General features: G+C 28.4%; 1 protein-coding gene across 1 annotated transcript; it reads left to right on the top strand.

Annotated features, from left to right (window-relative positions):
* Nucleotides 1-11545: 11545 nt before the first annotated feature.
* LOC107900133 (receptor-like kinase TMK3) lies at nt 11546-15183 on the top strand. The gene is made up of 7 exons (XM_016825837.1): nt 11546-12947; nt 13150-13245; nt 13708-13907; nt 14024-14234; nt 14335-14572; nt 14681-14831; nt 14893-15183. The coding sequence occupies exons 1-7, from the start codon at nt 11546-11548 to the stop codon at nt 15181-15183; spliced, it is 2589 nt and encodes an 862-aa protein (XP_016681326.1).
* Nucleotides 15184-17372: the final 2189 nt, after the last annotated feature.

Raw genomic sequence — 17372 nt, 5'->3', positions numbered from 1 at the left:
TTGTTATATGCATAATATGAGATCTTGTTGTTTAATTTATGAAATATTCTTTCCTATCTACTTATTTTGAGTTTGTTTAATGAAGGTTTGGATTTGTGATGTTTATTAAATAATATTTTATATAATTGATGAGTAAATTATATTTGATATTTATTTAATATTATTATTTAATGTTTGCAAATAATTTTTTATATAAAATGTTTTTTTTTAAAATAATGATAAATCCAAAATGATACAACAAATAAATTGGTACCGGATGGTACCAGTACTGGTAGAAAATAAAATGTCCACCAGTACTGTATTGACTACCTTGAAAAGTGTTAAATTCAATTAAAAAAATTAAATTCAAGTACTAAATTAAAAAAAAAACTTAAGTGCCGAATTAAAAAAAATACATAAATTTAATTAAAAAATATTATATTATGCGAAAAAATAAATAAACCTTTAGTTGAAATTAAACTCATCTTCCTTTTTCCTAGACAAATCATTGGTAAGTGCATATATCCACGACATTCATCAGCTACTGTTAAAAGGATTGTAGATTTGAACATATCCTAAGATTAGCAAATAGTCTCGCACATATCTTAGCAAATGAAGCGTTGAAGAGAAATAAAGGAGTTTACCTGGTCGGAAGCGTCCCTGAAGCTGTAGAAAAACAAGCAGAAAGTGAAAGGGCGAGAGAACCAGATTGAACAAGGAAAGGGGAGAAAACGAAATGAGGGGAGTCTGAGAAGGGTTGGTAACAGATTGACTAAAGCAGGCCCTTGGATGAATTGAAAACGTCTTGAAGAAGGAAAGATAGATGAAATGACAAAACGGTAATGGATTTGGTGCTGATTGGGCAAGTAAAACGGCAGCATTAATATGTTTCAGATTTTTGTTTCCTTTTTCGATTTCCTAGGCGATTAGGTTTCCTTTTAATTTTGTTTTAGTTTTCCTTATGATGGGCCAAGTCTTATAACTGAGCTCCTTTTCTTTCTTTTTCTTAGGTCTATCTGTGTAGTTCTGAAGTTATTTAAATAAAGCCCAATTTGAAATTTATTTCAAAAAAAAAAAACTCGTCTTCCTTTTTAATTTTTTTAAATATTCAATTAGAGATTTATATAATAATTATATAATTAATTTTAATGCATTGATGATCGATAATTTAATACAATGTAAATGAATTCAAGGGTGATACATCATAAAAAATATCATTTACAATCATTATCCGGTTCACTAATTGCATAGAATTATACAATACCGGTTAGTCAAATATAAATGAATAATTATATATGAAATGAGGTGAAAGTACTATAGAGGTATCTAAAATCGGGTAAATAAGTCTTTGTTATTTGTATGTCAGAAAAAAGTTTAAATTAATTTTTTAGTTAAATATTTCATCCATTTGTTCTCTTAAGTAATGAGTTGACATTTTTAAAAAAAAATATATATATAAGTGGCGTAGAATTAAAGGATGCATAGGATTAGGAAAAAAGTATAATGGAAGCATTTTATTAGGATTTGGATTGCATTTTACTCTCTCTACTAAAAAATGATGTTAATTAGTCCTTGTATGTAGATTAAAGAGTACATCGATCATTCTACTAAAAATTCTATCCATTTTTATTATTAAGTGATGACATGACCATAGAACAATCAGATAACGACACTTGATATGGCATGTGTGCCTCGTGCTAATTTTGCATTTTGCCATGTCAACAAATATTTTAAAAATTAAAAGAATCCTAAAAATAAATATTTTTAATAATTTTTTAAAAACCAATTTAGGATGAATTAAGACATGATTTTTTAAATAATTATATACCAACTACTTAAAAATTATTAAAAAATATTTAAAAAAATATTAAAAACAGGTCTAGAATGAACTTGGATAAATAGTTTCTTAAATAATTATAAAAAATACAAAAATTATTAAAAAATATTAAGAATTATAAGAAATTATAAATAACTAGATTCACGGAACAATCACAATGTGGGTGTAAAAATTCTATTACAAATATATTTATTAAAGTTTAATATAAAAATTATAGGCTTATATGTCAAAAAAGTCCTTATGAAAATGAAAAAAAATAATTAAGCCCCTATATTAAATTCAGGCTCAATTAAGCCCCTGTTCTTAACTAAAATAATCAATTAAACCCCTTCATTAATAGTTTTCATCATTAACCACGTTCACCATTAAAATAAATTGATAGAGCAATCAAATGATGACATGCGACAACTTCTTGTTTCATCTAATATTTCCCATAAAAATTATTGAAAAACTTAAAAAGAAAATTAGATAATATAAAAGTTATAAAAACATGATAGAATTCTTAAAAAATAATAAAAAATTGTAAAAAAACTATAAAAAAATATGAAAACTCATATAAACTTATAAAAATGATAAAAAATTCATAGAAATTTGAACTGGATTGGATCACTCAATTGGACCAATTAAACCCATATGTATCAATGTAGAGAAAGCTATTAGACCGATTAACTTGGGGACTAGGCTGTTGAATCAAATTTTTTATTTTTAATTTTTTTTATCAAACCAAAATTTTATTATCTAACTATTAGTATATATTAGAATGAAATATTCTGACCAAGGTTTTTAAAACCGGAGTGATGATCGAACCAGTTAGGTCATCGATTTGCTAGTTTGATTGGTCCAACTAGTTTAATTAAATAAAACATTAAAAAGTAAAAATATATATATATTAAAAGGAAAAGAAAAGAACCGGTTCAACCATCTGTTTCCTAGGTAAACCAATCTAATGGATTTCTTAGGACGGATTCAGTCTAACCAGTCTAATCAACTAATCTAGTCCAGTTCAAGTTTTATTGTTTTTTCAATAACTTTTATAAGTTCATATCAATTTTAATATTCTTATAATATCTTATATTTTTTTTATAATTTTTAATTTTTTATAGAATTTTAATACATTTTTATAAAATTTTAAATATGTTTTATTAATTTTATAAAAAAATTATGATTTCTGAGAATTTATTATATATTTTTATAATACTTATAAATTTTTTTATAATTTTTATAAATTTATATCAATTTTAATATTTTTTAAATATTTAATAATTTCTAATTTTTGATAAAAAAATTTCTAACTTTTTAATATTTTTATAGTAAAAATATTAGATTAAATCATAAACTAACATGTGTCACTATTTGATTGGTCCATTAGTTTATTTTAACAGTCAACGTGTCACTAATGGAAACTGTTAATAGATGGGTTTAATCAATTATTTTAGTTAACTGCAAGGGCCTAATTCATTTTATTTGCATTTTTAAGGGGGCTTTTTTTTTTGTACATATAAGCCAAAATTATAAATTGTTTTTGCTCTAATGGTAAAACTAAAAGTTTTGTATGCATGAGGCCTTTAGTTCGAATCCCATAATGGGCAATTTTTGTTAATTTATAAAAATATTAAAAAAAGATAATAAAAAAACCATTATAACAAATAAAATGAATTTTTTTGATAATTTCTTAATTTAGTTTTGACTCGGTTGATGGGTGACATGCTTTATAAGTAATAGAGAATATAAAACTTTTAAAAATTAATAATAAAAATTTATTATTAAATGTTACTATTATTATATTTGAATTATAATAAATTAATAAAATATAACTCATTAACATAATTAATTAAAAGTATCAATTCAATTAAGAAGATACATACGTGTATATATGTATACATATTTGAATTCTTTAAATATATTATATGTGTTTTATAATTTTTAATAAAATTTAAAATTATTTATAATTTCTTATAATTATTTTTAAAAAATTTCTATAATGTTTTAAAATTATTTAAGAAACTACACCAAAATAAACAAGAACAAATGGTTGTGACTTGTGAAGGTTCATTTGAGTTTGAACAACCATTTGTTTAGGTTCACTATGGACATTGTTTTTAATAATTTTTAATATTTTTAGTAATTTCTTACTGTTCGTAATAAATTTTAAATAATTTTCTATATTTCTAATTTTTTTATAATTATTTGAAAAACCATGTCTAGGATGAACATAGACAATTTTTCTGGATGTGGTTTTTAAATAATTATAAACATTCTTATTTGTTTTAGGATTTTTTAATTTTTTAAATATTGTCATGTAAACATGAGGTATACATGGTATGTCCTATGTTACCGTTTGATTTTTCCATTAGTTACATTAGTACTTGACAGTAAAAATGGATGAATTTAAAAAAAAAACTAGTTTAATTTTTTTTATCTAACATTCATAGACGAATTCATCTATTTTTTGAATAAAAAAGATAAAATAGAATCTAACTCTTAATACATAAGCCTTATGTAACACCCCCTAACCCTATCTGTCGCCGAAACAGGGTTATAAGACATTACCGGACATATCAGATAATCTACAAATAATTCATAAACAATTAACAAACATATACAAAAGAGTCATAAATTCATATAAATTTTACTAATTGACTTCATTCAAAATTTTTTATTTTTTTCTTCTTTTAAGTATATATATTTTTAAAAATTTCGGCAGCACTTCGGCTTATTTTTGCATACAACCCCCTGCAATTAAAATTCATAACATTTCCAAATATAACCAAATCAACCAATTCATTTCATGTTCTCATTTTCTATTCTAAATACGTCTAATCAAACTCAATCTACATGATATTAATTTAAATTTAACAAAACAATAAATAAATCAAATTAGGTAAACTTCATTCATTATAAATCTTAAACTTATAATACTAACATTTTTAACCATTTATATTAAACATAATAATCTTTATACACATCCTATGTACATGCCACATTTACCAAAGAAAATATACATCACCAAAGTTACGCTGAAGTCGGAATTGATCTGGATGCTAAACCGGGACATTTGACTTCTATCGACCTGCGCACGGAAACAACCGTACGCTGAGTATTTCATACTCAGTGGTATTACCATAATTCAAATTATAAAAATAATAAACATGTAATGCATAATTAGTATATACAATTTAAATTCAATATCTCAACAATAGCAATTCATCAACCAATATCATATATCCACAATTTGAGTTTAAACAAATCATGAACCTTAGGTTCATTTCTCAATCTCATTTCACATTTCAATTCGCAATTCAACTTTTTCATTTCATTTCAATATCTCGTTTGACCAACTTGTTCAGTTTATCATTTCATCATTTACCCTATTAACAAAATTCGGACTTTGGCGGATACACGGATCCAACCAAACACACCAGAATGGCACCCAGTGCCTCATCGGATAGTTCGAAGCAATAGTTGACACCCAGTGCCTCATCGGCCAAGCCGAAGAAAGTTGGTACCCAGTACCTCATCGAATCTATCTGAAGAAATATTGTGACACCCAGTGTCTCATCGACTCGAGGTCGAAGTATCCCTGAACTCTTCCAATCCTATGGCATGCCAACTATATCCGACTCAGCCCGACTAGTTAATAGGGTATTTAAATCACATATATTCTCAATTCAATCACAATTTCTCACATTTTCAATTCAATCATTTTTCCACCTTTCAATCAATAATTATTTTACAAATTCACACATTTTCACAACTCAATACATTTCCATACAATTTAATACCATTCACAATTCGATTCAAATTCATTTCCCGCTTTCAATCAACAAACAATTCAAATATTAATTCATATCAACTATTCAATTTAATTCCCACTCATAATAATAATAATAATAATAATACTAATACAAATACTAATATTAATACTTACCTCACATTTCATTTACTAGACACATAAATTGAAATTTAGCATTTAATAATAAATAACTTGAATTATAGTAATACAAACCGTGATTTTCTCGAGTTTACTCCTCGATAATCTTCTCCTTTCCCTTTGATGCTGATGCCTCGGGTTCTTTGTTAGCTACGAAAATAATAATAATTTATACTATTAATTTCAACACTAATTATGATAAATAATTGAATTTCTATTCAATTTCTTCCTTATTCTCAATTTAATCCTAACTAAATTCACTTACTTTCCTAATTCAATTCACACTCTATTTCTATTCAAATTTCATCCAAACTTAAATTTAACTATTAAAATTTCAGCATATTTTCCTAATTTCGAATTTCCCTCAATTTAGTCCCTAAAACATAAAATTTATAATTTCTTTTACAATTTAATCCCCTTATCAATTCCAATCAAAATTTCTATCAAATAAACCCTCAATTCCATCATTTATTCAACATAAACCCTATTCAAAAATCTATTAACTTTCTAAATATCAATTTAATTCCATCAAAACTTTGTTTTAAAACTTCTAAAACATTAGAATTAAGATAAAATGGCTAAATTGACTTACCAAATTAAATTTCAAGCCTCAAAAACCCTATTTTCCCTATTTTCTTCTTTCTTTCTTCCTCCCCTGTTTCTTCTCTGCTTCGTCACTTCTATTCTGTTTCTTTCTTTTCTTTTGCTTTGTTTTTATTTCCTTTTATTTCCTTTTCTTTATATTATATTAATGTCTATTTAATATCAATATTCATTTTACATTTGGTCACACTTATATTTTTACATTTGTGCCAATAGTTTTATTACAATTGTCATTATTTAATTTGTTTACCAAATAAAAATCTTATGATATAATTAATTAATTAATTAATTAATATCTTTTACTTAAATTTTAAGTAAATAATAATTATAATACAAGTGTATATATATATGTTATTACACTTGTACCATCCTATCAGTCTTAATTTTAACTTATTTCATAATAAAATAATATAATTAATATAAATTACCATTTAAATAAATAATTATAATAATTATATACATATAATATTTATATATATCTTAATTAAAATCTTAGATTTTAAGCGTTTATGCTGCCTCATTTCATATAAATGGCTTAATTGCCATTTTAGCCCTTTTCACTTTCTTTTAATCTATAATTAGACTTTCACTCTTTATTCAATTTAATCCTTTTTACTAATTACTCATAATTAAACTAAATTCACCTATCCAAAACCTACTTAAACACACAACTAGCCTCGTAAATATTTATAATAATTATTTCTGAACTCAAATTACTAAGACGGAGGCCCGATATTATACTTTTTCGATACCCGCGAATTTTGGGTCATTACACCTTATATAATATACTACATCAGATTTTATGTTTTTTTAAATAAAAAATCCATCTAAAATATTTGATTCCACATCATTGTTTAGTGGTGAATTTTTAATAAAAAAAATCAATTTACACATATTCCTAACGTATATATTAATTTATTTATTTTTAATTAAAAAATAAAATACAATATAATACTTAATATAATTACTACAATATAAAATGCTATGCTTAATCATCTCTTGATTGCTTGGATGGTGTTTACGGCTGACAGCAATCGAAATTTGCCGGTAACCAACAACCTTAGGAGTATTGGACAAGTATCTGGGTCCAATATAGGTGGGTGTCCTTGTTTGCAGCAGGCCGTCTTTTCTCCTGCCAGATGCCAAGCCTCACACCTCACTGCTGACAGCACGCTCTTTGTCAGGTTCGTGATTTGCTGCCCCCACTCGAAGTTTCAGACCATTCCGAGGTTTCGGACCCATATATCCTCCCATTAATGAGATCCTCATATTTGATATAATAAATTTCTTTTCTGGGTATTAAAATTTGATGGCCTTTTGGATGGGTTGGGTATTCAATCAGGCTCATTCTATCAACGCTCATAGCCCAATGAAGTGATGATTAGAAAGAATATTTTGGGCCTTCAAATTGGACCATTAGGAGCACAATGCTTGGTTCTATTGGGTCTAAGAATACAATTTCAAGTGCATGTTAGTCACCATCAAAAAATTTTACGTTGAAATTTTAGTACTTAAAAGTTGGCTTTATCTACTTTTAAGTTGAATTTTCCCGTATAGGCCGTAATATAATGTACTGGTCGGTATAAAAAAATTAAAATTAATTTTTTAAATTTAAATTTAGATTTTTATTATTTAACCAAAAAGATAATTTTAAAATATATTATTTATTTTGATTATCTAAAATTGATCAAAATTGTGTAGGTTAGAAATTAAGTCAATTAATATTTTCAACACATTTTTTTATAATTAATGTATTTTTTATGTTCGTTTTACTATTTATGAAAATTAAAATTTCAAACTTCGTGCTTAAAATTAATTTTCAAACTTCGTGCTTATCCTTCTTAATAATATCATATTCAAGATTGCAATATATTTTACTATTATTGATACTAATAATTTTTTTAAAATAATAAATCAATACTCATTTTTGTTTATTCATTACTTACAACTTTTTTTCAAAAGAAAATTGTCTATATATATATGAAAAATTATTTGATACACAGTCAATAAGATATTTTAGACTACACAAGTAGGTTAAGAGTTTGATAAGTATATTGTTGACACCATTTTTTTTTGTGAAAACGGGGTCGACTTGGATTTTGAAAATGAAAACGAAAATAGGAGTCGCCACCAATCCTTTTTTAATGAGATGTGATTGGGTCACCTCGAAAAGTGGTTGTTTTTAATAAGCGATTTGATTTTATTAAAACAACGAATTTGGTCCATGAAATTCAGAAAAACAGGTTCGGGAGTCGGTTACGTATGTGGAAGGATTAGCACCATCGACACGCCCAAAATTGGTACCTTGTTGATTAATTAGTGTCTTTAGTGTCGAAGATTGAAAACTTTGAAGAATTTTAAAAATACGATCCTAAAAATTTTCGAACAATATGGTTGGAATTTAGGATTCTCTCGTTCCGAAAGAATATCACGTCCAGCACATTAGGATACGATACTTTAAACTCTCGAAATCAAGATCACTTTATGGTTTCCAAAACCCATACTTTGAAACTTTAAGAGGGTATTTGGCTATTTGGCTAAACGAGAAAGCAAAACACAGCACATTAGGGCACGCTTTCTCGAATTTCCAAATGCAAAATATTGCCTTTATTATTTTTCTAGAAAAATTCTCATATCGAGAAAACAACGTGTCATATCCAATGCGTTAGGACACAACGTATTGAATTCCCGATAATGAGCTTTTTATTTATGTTTTTTTATTAAAGAGCATTCTTGATTATTTAGATTCAACGAATAAAATTAGAACCCAATACGTTAGGGCTCAATCCCCTCGAAGATCCCAAATATTGAGTATTGCCTTTATTTTCAAAATTTTCTATTTTACGAATCTGAGTAAAAATTGATGTAATGGAATAAAAATTATGATAATGCAAGTAAAAATAATATGAGCAAAAACAAAAAGATAAATAAATAAGAAGATAAATATATATAAAAAATCAATCATGTGTACACAACAATAAGTAATAAACAAATAAAAACTAAAGCATAATAATAATAATAATAATAATAATCATAATAATAATAATAATAATAATAATAATAATAATAATGAACATGTAAATAAATAAATAAATAAATGAATACGAAGTGAAGCAATTATAACAACAAAGAATATAGATAAAAATTATAAAAACTAAAAATATATATGTACATATAAGAAAAATATATATGTATGTGAATTATAAAAAAAATATATATAAATATAAATATACATATTTTAAAAAGTAAAAAAAAATATAAGTATGTATATAAAATTATGAAACATAGAAAATATATAAAAGTATGTGTGTATATATATATAAATTAAAAAATGTGTACGTTTATGTATATATTATAAAATATATGCATGTATATATATATATAACAAAATTTGAAATTTAAAAGGTAGATAGGAGTAAATATTAATAATAATAATTAATAATAAATATAATGATATTAAATTGATTAATTTCAATGAGAAAACAACCAAAATAACAAAGAAAATGACTAAATCGAAATAAAAATTAAAATTCGGGTCGAAACGCAAATAAATAAAAGAAAGGGACCAAATCGAGTACGTGAATAACAATGAGGGACTAAAGGGGAAAATATCCCCTCCCTCCAAAACAAAGCGCTTTACGCGGGACTCAAATGAAATCAGAAAACAATTTTGGGGCGAAATTAAAAATAAAATAAATCTAACAAAAAGGGACTAAATCATAAGAAAGGCGAAATGCAGAAGGACCTGCAACATAAATAGACCCTTCACCGCAAAAACACGTGGATCCTGAGGGTAAATGGGTCGAATTTCGGGTCTTATGCGAAACGACGCCGTTTTGGGGCTTCTGAGCACCAGGCAAAACGACGTCGTTTTATCACCCCTATAAGTTAAAAATTTTCTAAAAAAAATCATTTTCCTCCTTTCCTCAAAATTTCTTTTGAAAATGCTCTCCCCTTCCCTCTCTTCTCCCGCGCCGGTGCCGCCGTTCGCGGTGGACAGAATATTAAAAAAAAACTCTTTAATCCTCTCGACCCCCTGATTCCGAATCTGGGGTTGTTTTTTTAGAAAAAGTGGCCAAAAATAGCCGAAAGGAGGAGGGCCGTTTGAATCTCGACGACGAAGAACGAATAGGTAGTTTTTTTTATATATTTTCCGTTTATATATCTATATATAAAATAAAAAATAAAAAAAGAATGAAATAGGATGAAAAATTCGAATCTTAAAAGTCACCTTTCTCAGAACTCGGTTTTTTTTATTTCTCTCAAAAAATCCCCCCTTTACATCGTTTTGTTTCTGGGCTTATAAAGCCGAAATACAAGAATTTTTCTTTTATTTTTCGCTATTATTACGCTGCCTCTACTTTTCTCGGCTGCTATTTTCGTCTTTCTTGTAGGTTATAGGGCGAAGTCAACTTGCTGTTTTGGTGCAAGGCTGACAGGCGGTGGTAGACCTCGGGCGACAAACGCGCTACGGAGGCACGTGGGTGGCGGCAGAGGGTGCGGCGCAAGGCAGGAGCTAGGGTTTCTTTTTTTGCTGAAATTTGTTTAGGTTTTGGGCCATTAGGTTTTTTTAATTTTGGGCTTTGTAATGGACTGTTATTTTAGGTTTGGGTTTGCTGTATTTGTTTTGCTGGTATGGACTCGGGCTAAAATTGGGCTTGTACATATATCAGAAGGTGTAATAAAACAATAAAAAAATTAATTATATAAATAAATGTTATACTTGTTACCCGCTTGTGAAATCTTATCAAATAATTATTATCTATATATTATAATTTATAATTTATCATTAATATATCTTATAAAATTAAGAATGGGAGATTATGAGTAAGAGGTTTAATATCTATGATATAGCTGTAATAAAATTACAGTTAAGATCTTTCTAGTTTCATAATTTTCGGCCAATTGCCAATTTGGCCAAGAAAAACAAAGCTAGCCGGATTTATGATCATGAAAAGTGCCATTAATCAATCCTTCATCTCAATCGGCTGCAAGAAAATAAGAAGAAAGGGACATTTCTTGTTGTCAAATTAACAAGGTGAGATTAAATCATTCGGCACTATACCATCTCTTGAAATATTTCCAAGTTCCTAACATTGAGATTATAAGATTGAAGTCCTTGAAAAAAAAAATAGTTACTGTATATAAATACAGAACTCATTTGGGAGGTTCTCAAATCCAATTTCATCGACATCATGGGTTTCATAAAATTCTCAGGTTCATCTCTCCTTCTCTTCCTAGTGTTTTCTCTCCTTTTGGTTAACTCCATGAGTGACAATGATGACTACGACGACGATGACTCCGCTTCCATGGCCAAGCTTGCGGCGGCTCTTAGTCCTTTGCCGTGGACTTGGTCCACCAATTCAACTTCTTCTTATTGTGAATGGCATTATGTCAAATGCGACAGGTCCAAGCACGTTCTAGAGATTGATCTCCAAGCCAGGACTCTCAGTGGTTCTTTGCCATCCCAATTCCCTCCTTTCCCTTTCCTTCAAGTCCTTGATCTTTCAAGGAATAAGTTAACTGGTTCTCTTCCTTCTTTAAACAAACTCCCTTTCTTGAAGAGACTTTACCTAAATATCAACAACTTCACAAGAATCCCACCAGGCTTTTTTCAAGGACTGTCTAGCAGTTTGCAGCTCTTGATGCTTGGTGGTAATCCCTTTCTAAGCACCTGGATGATACCCCTTGAATTTACCAAGTTGGGCAATCTGACAGCATTCTCTGCTTATAATACAAATTTGGGAGGTTCTATTCCAGACATTTTCCATTCTCTAGCTTTAACAAATCTGAGCCTTCATGACAATAACCTGACTGGATCTTTGCCACCCTCTTTTTCGAGATCCCAGATTAAAGATTTGCAGCTCCAAAATCAGAAGGTAGGGCTGACAGGAACCATTGATCTATTATCAAACATGACTTCTTTGTACAGTGTTAACCTAGGATTCAATCAATTTACAGGCACCATCCCGGATTTATCTAATTGCAAAAGTTTGAAATTATTAGACTTGAGTAGCAATAATCTCACAGGAGTTTTCCCGTCATCTCTAGCTTCTCATCCTAGTTTAGTAGTCATTATCGTCAATGACAACAAGTTGCAGGGTCCTTTCCCTGCTTATATATTCATCCATAAGTTAACCACTGTTGAGAATAATAATTTCTGCACAAACACAGCAGACTCGTGTGATAGTCAAGTTACAATATTGCTTGAGATTGCGAGCGCTTGGATGTATCCTTATGAGTTATCCGTAGCTTGGGAAGGAAATGATGCATGTCGAAATTGGTCATTTGTGACATGCAACTCGGAGAAAAGTATTACGAAAATCAGTCTTCAGAGGCAACGATTGCAAGGAACAATTTCTCCATCATTTGCTGATCTAACTGCGTTACGGTATCTCAATCTAAATGACAATAACTTGACAGGTCCTATCCCTAAGAGCTTGGTGAAGTTACCTAACCTTGAAGTCCTGGATGTTTCCAATAACAATCTCTCTGGGATTATCCCTACTTTTGCACCATCGGTGAAGCTAATAACCAGCGGAAATGACTTGCTAATTCCAAGTAGAACAGGCAATACATCTGATTTCCCTCCAGAGGGTATGACACCTTGTCTACTTCGATTTGTAGTAAACATATGATTTTATTCAAGCCCTTTCGTGCATGGCAGATTGTGATTGCCCTTATCCTCTGACAATAGGAGGATAGTCATATTTCTCTGGTTTCCATATAGGAACTTATTTTTACTTTACCTAGCTAGCGATCTTAGCTTACAATATTTATACCATGTTTCAATTTACAGGGCAAAAAAGAGGCATAATAGCAGGAATAGTTGTGGGAACAATTGTTGGTGTCATCTTCTGTATTTTCATTGGAAGGAGGATAACTACTACTACAGGTATGATGATATTAATATCAATAAATATTGACACATTATATTCATACATGTAGTGACAAATGATTTGTCTTGTTTAAGTTTTTGTTGACATAGGTATTGTTGGGTTTAAACTTGGACAATCCTTTCCTATTATTGATAAAAAGGATTTTATTGACAAATTTGCCCATAAAATATATCTCGATTCAAAATTTTTCTTTCTTTCTTAGAATAAGAATTGATATGTAAGCTATCAAAATTTAAAAAAGAAAAAATATTAACCACAATATTAACTAATAAGAATGTGATGTGTGGCATACTTTTTAAATAAAATAAAACAAAATTGATTATTTTAAAAAATATATAAATTAACTATCAATATTAAAATTTCGTTATAATTGAGCCAATTTATTAATAAAGTCTAAAATTATACATGTTTAACAGCTTTTAAAAAAAAAAATATTTATAGCTTAATTTTTCCTTCAGCGAAGAAAGGAAGTGAAGATGATTTTAGGAAAGATGAATCATGTTTAGAGTTATTTTCTCACAATATGCTCGGGAAATCTCAAAATGGAGTCAAATTACAAGAGCTTCAACTATTAGATTTTGGGAAGCTAGCCACTGCAACAAATAATTTTCATCCAACAAATATGCTAGGAAAGGGGGGTTTTGGACCAGTATACAAGGTAACATGCTACCTGTAAGTTAACTTCTTCATATTGCCAGTTGGATATCAATAAGATTGAAGTTATTAAACAACCCATATGGTTCTAGATGCTAAAATGATATTTGAATATTGTAGGGGAAACTCCAAGATGGGCAGGAAATAGCAGTGAAAAGACTTTCTAGAGCTTCAGGGCAGGGGCTAGAAGAATTTAGGAACGAGGCAATGGTGATTTCAAGACTCCAACATCGAAATCTTGTAAGGCTTCTTGGTTGTTGCGTTGATGGGGAAGAAAAGATGTTGGTCTATGAATACATGCCAAACAAGAGCTTGGATGTTTTCCTCTTCGGTTAGATACATTTTCTTTATTATTTATGGAAAATATTATTATTAAACCTAAAGCAAATCTAGCTAACACTATTTGAATACTTTTAAAAAAATATATTTAGATGCAGAAAAACAAAAACTTCTTGATTGGAAAAAACGTCTCAATATTATAGAAGGAATTAGTCGAGGACTTCTCTATCTTCATAGGGACTCAAGATTGCGAATTGTTCATAGAGATCTAAAAGCAAGTAATATTTTATTAGATGATGAATTAAATCCGAAAATTTCAGATTTTGGTATAGCAAAGATATTTTGTGGCAATGAGAGCCAAGCAATTACTAGGCGGGTTTTCGGAACATAGTAAGCTATCCTTCATTTTTCTATCAAAATCTAATATTTAAATATATAATATATGCATATATCACGTTGGCTAAAATGGTTTTCTTTGCGTTGATGAATTAAATGCAGTGGTTATATGTCCCCTGAATATGCAATGAAAGGACAATTTTCAGAAAAATCAGATGTTTTTAGCTTTGGGGTCTTGACATTGGAGATTGTTAGTGGAAGAAGAAACTCGAGTTTCCAAGATGAAGAGCATTCACCGAGCCTTTTGGGATACGTAAGTATTAGGTAGTAATAAAATCTCTAGATTCCAACGCCTTAACATTTGTGTTTTTCAGGCATGGAAATTATGGAGCGAAGGCAACATTTTGGAATTAATAGATCCAGTGATCTCATCAGATCCAAGTTGTCATAGGAAAATGCTGAGATGCTTTCATGTGGGATTGTTATGTGTGCAAAACTTTGTGAAAGATAGACCAACTATGATGGTTGTAGATTCCATGCTTAGCAGTGAGATAGAAAATCTTCCTACACCAAAACAACCACCTTTCTTTGATGAGAAAATTATGATGGATCACTCACAATTACAAGCAAGCCAAATAATTTTAGCCATTGACAATATTTTCTAAATTCTTGTTGTATAAGCAAATTTTATGTTGAAAACGTGTCTAGAAAAAATTGGAGGCAACTATTTTTTATTTTAATTTTTTTTGTTAGAAAATATGGACATCACATATATAATAAGAGTAATTATATGTTATTATTTACTATCATAAAAGGTTAGCCCATATTAAAAGTAATCTAATTTGGTTAAAGTTTATTGGTCTTTAATTATTAAACAAAGTATGAGTCAAATATGTGTAGATAGTATAGAAACAGATTTCTAATTGATAATGGATTGATTATAAATTAGGGTTAATGTGCAAAAGTTATATATTAGGGTTATGGTCCCTTAATTACACACACGTAAATTTTCTAATATTTCATCTTTAGAAAAGAGAACCACTTTCTCTGAATTACATGTGTGTTAATTTGGAAGGTCAAAACTACAATATCAAAGATTCTAAGAAATCACTGGATTCAAGTACGCTTCCGCATTTAGTCTTGTTCTTGATGATTTTACATGACAGATCCTGGTTTGTTAAGTTTTATATTAGATATTGTTTTATGATTCTAACAAGTTGCATTTGAGCCACATCATGTTGAATCATTGGAAATTGATTAAGTTTCTTTATTTTATTTTTTTATGGATTTAATAATTCAATTATATGCTATGTTGAATTTTTAAGATTCTTGATAATTTTTTTTAAGTTTTGAGTCTTTATATTAAAGTTTTAGGGTTTTATAAAGATGAATAGTTGATTCGGCTTGCTAGAATTGCTTAGATGTTTAATTCTTGGGGCTACTATATATATATACATGACTTAAGTGTTAATGATATAATAAATCTTTTATTTAAGTTCTAGATATCATGAATATCATATACTTTTGAATCATGATGCTTTAATTTGAAAAATGCAGTGCATGCAAAATCACTAAAGGATTAAGTGCTAAGTTGCTTTATTATCATTAGCGCTTAACAAGGTTATATTGTAGTAATGATGATCCTAACATGGTTAATCATATATTTTGCTTGGGCTAACATTTTCCAATTGGCTGGAATATATGAGATATTTGCATGTTGCTCGGTATGTGATTCTTATTTAGCGAAAAGCTTCGATTGGCTTGAAATGACGAGGATATCATTTTATTAATATATGTAAGCAATGGCACTAAGATATGACGAGCGGCTAAGCATTCGTTAAAGTTGTTAATAGTTTACTATGATTAGATATATATGTTCACTATGATACAAAATTTGGTTTTAAGTTCAGTTAAATTTTAATTTTGTATTTTATTGTAAAAAAAAAAATTTGGATTGGTGCTTGGTTAAGCTATTAAAAAAGTTAAAGATTAAAGTTTCAGTTTTTTTTATTGCATCATTTATACAACCTTATTTTAGGTGGGTTATTTCAGAAATTGTAGCATGATAAGAAATTTTAGTTTTAGTCTTTGACTGTTATGGAAATTTTAAATTTGAATATTAGTATATTTATATATTTTTTAAAATAACTCAATTGAAACAATAAGTTGTCTAAGTGACCTCTGTTGTTGAAATTATTTTGTTTTAAAATATAAAAATTTGTGTGCATGTAATTTAAGCTACGTTAATATTGATCAGTCCAAAGGAAGGTTAATATTTAACAAAATTATATGTGCAACTGTGGTAATAAACATATGCCAATTTTTTGATTTTACATGTGTGTAATAAATCAGCCCATCGTTAAACAAGCTCTTATTTTCAGTGTTTGATTACTACACACTATAGCAAAACAAGCTTTTAGCTAGGTGTGTTCATTCGGTTAATCGACCCGAAATAACATTAACCGACCTTTCAAAATTTTTAACCGTTAACCGAACCGAATTTTTTTCAAAAAAAATTAACCGAACCGAAATTTTTTCGGTTAATTCGGTCGGTTAACCAAATTAACTGAATTAACCGAATTACTTGAATTAATCGAATTAATCGAATTACCCGAATTAACCGAATTACCCGAATTAACCGAATTGAATCACTACATAATTAAATTATTTTTAGACTTGTAGACTTTAGTTTTAGTTTTAGTTTTAGAATTTTATTTTTATTTATTAAATTATTTGTAATTTTTATGATTGGGTTAGGTTGGGTAATTGGGTTGGGTTGAATACTTGGGCTTGGATTGGGTTTAGGTGAATAGTGGGCCTATTTATATATTATAATTTTATTTATTAATTTTTT

Source organism: Gossypium hirsutum, chromosome D06 (genome assembly GCF_007990345.1).
Source record: "Gossypium hirsutum isolate 1008001.06 chromosome D06, Gossypium_hirsutum_v2.1, whole genome shotgun sequence".
Classification (NCBI taxonomy): Eukaryota; Viridiplantae; Streptophyta; class Magnoliopsida; order Malvales; family Malvaceae; genus Gossypium; species Gossypium hirsutum.
Note: the sequence above shows the minus strand (reverse complement) of the source record. Positions and strands in the feature narration are given on the sequence as shown.

Bases quoted from the DNA above. Each gene is read 5' to 3' on its own strand.
- LOC107900133 (XM_016825837.1), top strand. From the start codon at position 11,546: ATGGGTTTCATAAAATTCTCAGGTTCATCTCTCCTTCTCTTCCTAGTG. The intron at 14,573-14,680 runs GTAAGCTATCCT...AATTAAATGCAG, and splicing joins AGGCGGGTTTTCGGAACATA to TGGTTATATGTCCCCTGAAT. The intron at 14,832-14,892 runs GTAAGTATTAGG...TGTGTTTTTCAG, and splicing joins CACCGAGCCTTTTGGGATAC to GCATGGAAATTATGGAGCGA.